The sequence below is a fragment of the Bombina bombina genome, chromosome 5 (genome assembly GCF_027579735.1).
Source record: "Bombina bombina isolate aBomBom1 chromosome 5, aBomBom1.pri, whole genome shotgun sequence".
NCBI lineage: Eukaryota > Metazoa > Chordata > Amphibia > Anura > Bombinatoridae > Bombina > Bombina bombina.
The window spans coordinates 743,832,029-743,838,645 of record NC_069503.1 but is presented as its reverse complement, the minus strand read 5'-3'; the positions used below and the strand labels follow the sequence as shown (position 1 = coordinate 743,838,645).

The window sequence follows — 6,617 nt, the reverse complement described above, 5'->3', positions numbered from 1 at the left end:
TTCAGCGTTAAAAGACGAACGCACATCTCATAATTTACCTGATTATTTTTTCGTTTTTGTTTTGCTTTTTTTTTTTAGCTAAATAATTTATGCTTTGTTGATCTTTTAAGAAACATGATTAAAATGTTTTAAGGCTCTTTAAAGTATCCTTAAAATTAAGGCCTTTGGTAATAGAAAAATGTTACTGATCTACTCAATAAAGTTTACTAGTCCACTGAATGTTAATTATTGGAAAACATTTACATTTCTCACTAGTAGGTTGTGTATGAGGAGAACCCTCAAATATAATTGATATATGACATTCTGTAACTTTTTAATTGTTTTCAAAGTGAATGATTAGAGACAAATAAATCTAATTTAAACAAATGGTTAATATAATACATATAATCTTAACAGTTTTTGGCTGATTGTCAACTATCCTGTTTTAATTAAGATAAATAAATGTATCACATCAATTCCAACAATACATTTGTGAATATGAATTAAAAGGTAAGAAAATTTCATGTTTGTGATTATGAGTTAAGCGATAAATGTATTCAAAAGATGTTGAAGTGTATATAAATACTGCTCTCATGACACATGGATACTAGACACTGACTTCCCACCGGTGAGATATTTGGCAATAATGATTTATCTGATGGATGCTTCATTGAAAGGTAATCTTCATTTCATATATTTTAAATACATATTTTTTTAGAATTAATACATGTTGCATTTATATATTTTTCTTTATAGAAAATATTATTAGAAAATATATAAAGTGATCATAGATCAGAAAACTGTTTAATATACATTTGTCCCATAGGGAATTTAAATCAAATACATTTGATGTTCAACTTTATATTTCTTTATTAAGATAAACTTATACTTCCAAAACTTATTTTACCAATAAAAATAACTCTTATGATTTTATGCACAAAAAACATGCAAACAAATTTATGGAAAATGTAAAAGCCTATTTTTAAATATTAATTAACATGCTGCAGAGATGATTCCATATTGTGTTCATTCTTATGTTTCAATAGTAGGATTTATAGAGAAAAATATAAACTGGTTACTACAACTTCTCATAGACCTGAAATGTTCCTTTGTTTATACAGATGTAATGCTAGTAACTCTACTAGTAATAGGACATGGGGTAATGTCTCTACCAATATGCCCAAATGGAGGAACTAATTGCCAGTTATCTACAGGAGCCCTCTTTGACCGAGCAGTGAAACTTTCACACTATATACATTCCCTCTCTTCTGAAATGTTCAAAGAATTTGTAAGTACATAGAGCAATTTAATATTTTGATTTATTTACAATTTTATTTGAGGCAGGGGAAAAAGTAATTATATTTTATTTATTTTAAAATGTACTATTTAATAAATGTATCTTTCTAATGAGTGCAGTCATGAGCAAATTGTGATGATAACTTTAGGGGGTAAACCACAATTTTCACAGGTGAAAGAAGCCACAAATTAGCAAATTAGTCACTTGGAACTCTGCACTACCCAGTACAATGAGGAATGAAAATAATGATAAAAGAGAGGGGGGTGTTAAAGTATTAGAAAATCTAACCACATAAAGAATATAGTAATACGTAATTCATAGTGTAATCTATGCCATCTAACTTAATTTAAGTTGAATACTTACAATATTTTACCTTTGTGGGTCTAATAAACATAGCTATTACCATACAGTTTTGATTTTGAAACAAATTAGTCAATTTGAAGGTAATCTAGCTAGTTAATATATTATTAGCACTTAATAATTTGCAGATGGTCTCAAAATATTACCTGTCAGTCCTCCTTTAAAAATAATTAATGTACAAATAATAAACAAGTATGATTATCCTTTACTAGGATCAACAGTTTACACCAAGCAGCAGGTTTTTTGAAAAGTCTATAATGAGCTGCCATACCTCCTCACTGAAGACTCCAGAAGACAAGGAGCAGGCCCAACAGATTCAAGTAAGTCTGGTTTAGATGGAAAACTCATAAATAGAGAGGCAACTAATGACGCTGCTTCTGTTTATAACCAAGAATTAAATACGCTATGTGATAATGAAAGTCCTGGGCAAAATATGAGATTTAAAGAATTTTTAAAACCTAAATATCCTTCTTGTATATTTGTATTTTCTTGTAATGTAAATATATAGTAAAATATAAAACAAATGTTTAAATGAAAAGAAAACTTACATATACAAAATAATCAAATGGCACCATAAAAAATGTGTAATTAAAAAAAGTTAAAATGACAATAATTCCTCTCCATCTTATTTCACAGTCCTCATGGCCATTACTTGATCTATAGCTGTAGAAATAATTTCCTATCTTATTTATTCCAATGACCAACTATGACTTTCTAAATTGCAAAATAAATTGTTTTGAAAGACATTCAGTTTATATTGTACTGGAAAATGCCAAAAATGCTGTTCAAGATTTGTACCTATTTTAACTGAGTAGATTTTACCTTCAGGACACTCGGTTTATAAACTGCATACATTTGCCTTTTTGTTTAGTTTCTGCTTCCTAAACTTTAACCTTTGTTTTTTTGCCTCAACAAGACCAGGAAAGGCAAGACAATTTTCACTCTCCTAGATTTAATTTAAAGAGACAATGCAATAGCACTTACTTTGACTTTCAAATGAGCAGTAGTGACACATTTCAAAGTTTCCTTTCATTGTCCTGCCCCTGTGTCATGTGACAGTCAATCACAGACTTGCATACATATATGCTGAAACTTTTGAACATGCTCAGTAAAAAGCGTGCACACAAAATGTGCACAATTTGATAATGGGAGTAATTTGGAAAGTTGTACTTTCTAAACCATTACATTTTAATTGTGAATTTAATGCCCCTTTAACCATTCTCTCAAAATGGTTTTCTCCAGGGTAGCAAGATGATAAGGATTCAAGTGATATAAGAAGGAAAACTTCAAATATCTATATTCTTCATAGTCTAATATAAATAAGTATATAGCTATATATTTATATGAATATATATAAATATATATTCTAAAACAAAAAGAACATTTTTTTCTTCTAAGTGAAGAACAATAATAATTTCAAGTATTTCTATTAAAAAAATGATATTGCACATTTCAAGGTATCTGACTGGGAAGTGCTCAGAAGTGTATGCATATATATATATACTGTATATATATGTGTGTGTGTATTTATATGCATGTATGTTTGCACATATAAACACAAGTATTCATGTATACATATATATATATATATATATATATATATATATATATATACACATGTATGCATACACACATAACATATGTAGACATTTATATATATTTCCTATATTAAGCTGATATTTTTTTTACTAAAAATGTATACATACAGAGTATATATATATATATATAAGTGTAACACTTAATTTTTATATGTTTATATGTGTTTTGTAAAACTTTTATTTTAACCCTAATACTTCAAGGTATCAGGCCGCCCTAATACTTCTAGCTTTTTTGGTTTTTGCTTAAGTGCATACCCTATCTTTCAACTTGTAAAATGAGCAATATTTATCACGGTTGTAATATTCATTGAAAGTATAGGGTGCACTGAATGGTTGTTGGCTGTGCTTATACTACGCTAAATGTTTAAGTGGTGTGTGATTTGTACTGTTGTTCATTTTATTAATTGTCTCTTTTATGTAACTTGAAAGCATGAAGACTTGCTAAACTTAGTGCTTAGAGTTCTGAGGTCCTGGAATGATCCATTGGTTCACATGGTGTCTGAAATACAAGACATCAGGGAAGCACCAGACACTTTTAGATGGAAAGCTGTAGAGATTGAGGAACAAACAAAACGACTCCTGGAAGGAATGGAAAAAATTGTTGGAAGGGTGAGCGTAATTGTATAGCATTCACTGTAGAACTGAATAAATGTTTCCCATCCTGTATAATCAATTTATCATAGGTTGTGTAAATAAATTTGACATATGAAATGTAAATTACTTTGTTAAAATATTCATACAAAATATTATTTAAATAATCTTACAATTTAATAAAACATTATATTGATTTTTCTCATAGATTCATCCTGGTGACCTAGAAAATGAAGTCTACACACTTTGGTCTGGTCCTCCCACTGCGCACTTTGCTGATGAGAATGCCCGTCTCTTTGCATTTTACAACTTACTTCACTGTCTTAACAGAGATTCACATAAGATTGACAATTACTTAAAAGTTTTAAAGTGTCGCCTTATTCATGACAGCAACTGTTAAGCTTTCATTTTCATATCATTCACAAAAAAACGTAAAAAAAAAAATATTTTGCATATCTGTTACTGGAGTAGCTAAACCAAAATAAAGCTTGCAATATATATATATTTAATGTGAATTTACAATAGTCTTATATAGATGTAAATGAAACTTTATCATATTTAGCAAGTGTTACTAATAAATAAAACAGCAAACAATCTACTGTGAATCAGAGTGTTTATTTAAATAATATTATTAATCAGTATGATAACCATAACATTAAACATAATAACATTAACAGACCCTCTCACACCAACAATGAATGGACCTTTAGGGCTGTTTGTCTGGGGTGTGCCAGGTGAGCCCCCACCTTTCAATCACTATAGGCTCCATATAGGCTCCATTTAATAGGACTCAGGTGACATGATCTGCTGCGTACTCTGTCTGCATTTAACATTGCACAAGCATTTGGCTAGTAATGCTTGTGCAATGCCACCCCCAACTCGCTGGCAATCAATCAGCAACTAGCAGGGGCTGTCAATCATCCAGATCATATCAGATTGGGATTATTTCAATCTACCAATAGGTGGTGGACAGGTTAAGGAGCAGTGGTCTTAAGACCACTGCTACTTAACTATTGTTTCAGGCGAGCTTAGTAAATGGAGCCCAATGACTTCCATACACCTCTGCTGTAAAAACTCCGCTACAAGGGAAACATTTTTGTGCTTCTCACCTGTTTTATGAAACACCAAAAAATACCCCAAAAGCTTTCTACATACATACAGACTAAGGGCTCAAGGTGATAAGCAGTCTAGGCTCCTTTTGAACACATGCAATGTAAGAAGCAGTGGTCACAAGGGTGCGGCATTACACACAGAAGTGAGTGTGTAATGATACATCTAAACAGCGGACATATAGGGTCTGCTGCCCATTTGATGCACATTGAGGTGGACGGGTTCTCAAGTTAAAAAACTTAACCCACACGCCCAGCAGTCAAACCTTGAGTCTTAACTGTGCCCCCAGCTTCAGCTATGGGTTGCTATAGTGAGGTGCATAAAACTGCCCTTTTTTAAGGCCCCAACTACACACATGGCATGAAGAGAGGTATTTAATGTGATTTAAAATAAATAAATGAATAAATAAATAAAGAAGTAATATATAGTAGAAAAAGATGTCCAACATCAGTTCCAGCTGCAGTCTTGACATACAGTTTTTCAACCTTTTCCACCCCAAAATGTTATGGTCTATAAACATTTTATGTCCCTCTGGGTTCTGCTTTTATTAATGTATTTTGCATCACACCACCACAATAACTTTGCATCCTTAAAAAGATATAGTAAAATTTCACAGCAGCAAATTATATTTAATAAATTAGTTGTCCTCTGCAAAAACACTCAAAATACAGAATATTTAACAGAATAATAATGATTGATGATTCTGCAAAATGTAGCTGACTAGTGGAAATCACTAAGAGATTGATTTTGATATCACCTTGTATTGTTTAACACATCTAGAAGCAAATGGAGTAGTTATGGAGGTGAAACCCTTAACAAAAAAAATTTATACAAAATTGTCTTTTAAAAGTACATAAAAATCAAAATTAAACTTTTATGATTCTGATAGAACATAACATTTCAGAGGCTTTCCAATTGAGTTCTGTTATCAAATTGACTTTGTTCATTTAGTATAAATTACCTAAAAGCTTACACAGGTAGGCTCATGAGCAGTAATGTACTACTGGAAGCTAGCAGGTAATTAGTGGATACACACATTTGTCCCTTCACATTGACTCACCAGATGTTTACAGCTTGCTTCCAGTAGTGTATTGGTGATCAGATGACTTTAACCATATAGTTAACCTACTAGCAATAATAAAATGTTAGAGCAGTCTCTTTTATGCCTTTTTAAACCCCATGGTAATTTTTTTTAAAGTTTGTTATTGCATATATAGGGAAATTAATATATCTGTCGGAGAAGTGATAAATATTGCAATAGCTGAATAAGAATTAACTTTTTTTTTCACTCTACAGTAATAGTTTTACAAACATTGAACACATTTAAAACCAGTAAATGTAGATCTCTACACTCAAACCACAAAAAATAACCAGTAAGTTTAGAACATAAAGTGGTATTACAGTCATTTTTATATATACATAATGTATATAAGCAAATAGGGACTTAAAAGGAAAGGAAACCCAAATATTTTCTTTCATGATTTGGACAGAACATACAAATTTAAACAACTTTTGAATTGATTTCTATTTTTAAATTTGCTTCATTATCTTGTTATCCTTTGCTGAAAGAGCAGCAATTCACTATTGTAACATAGCCCACCACAAAGTAATCCGCTACACTATTAACCCCTAAACTGCAAGCCCCCAATGCAACCTAAACCACTACACTATTAACCCCTAAA

The 6,617-nt window shown here is 31.0% G+C and overlaps 1 protein-coding gene across 1 annotated transcript; it reads left to right on the top strand.

Annotated features, from left to right (window-relative positions):
- The first annotated feature begins 988 nt into the window (after positions 1-988).
- Positions 989-4,225, top strand: LOC128661610 (prolactin-like). The gene is made up of 4 exons (XM_053715844.1): positions 989-1,267; positions 1,849-1,956; positions 3,664-3,843; positions 4,034-4,225. The coding sequence occupies exons 1-4, from the start codon at positions 989-991 to the stop codon at positions 4,223-4,225; spliced, it is 759 nt and encodes a 252-aa protein (XP_053571819.1).
- Positions 4,226-6,617: the final 2,392 nt, after the last annotated feature.

What these genes read in the sequence shown, in the direction of transcription:
- LOC128661610 (XM_053715844.1), top strand. Translation starts at nt 989, where the DNA reads ATGATTCCATATTGTGTTCATTCTTATGTTTCAATAGTAGGATTTATA. An exon ending in AGCAGGCCCAACAGATTCAA is followed by an intron (nt 1,957 to 3,663) that starts GTAAGTCTGGTT and finishes GTAACTTGAAAG; the next exon opens with CATGAAGACTTGCTAAACTT. An exon ending in TGGAAAAAATTGTTGGAAGG is followed by an intron (nt 3,844 to 4,033) that starts GTGAGCGTAATT and finishes TTTTTCTCATAG; the next exon opens with ATTCATCCTGGTGACCTAGA.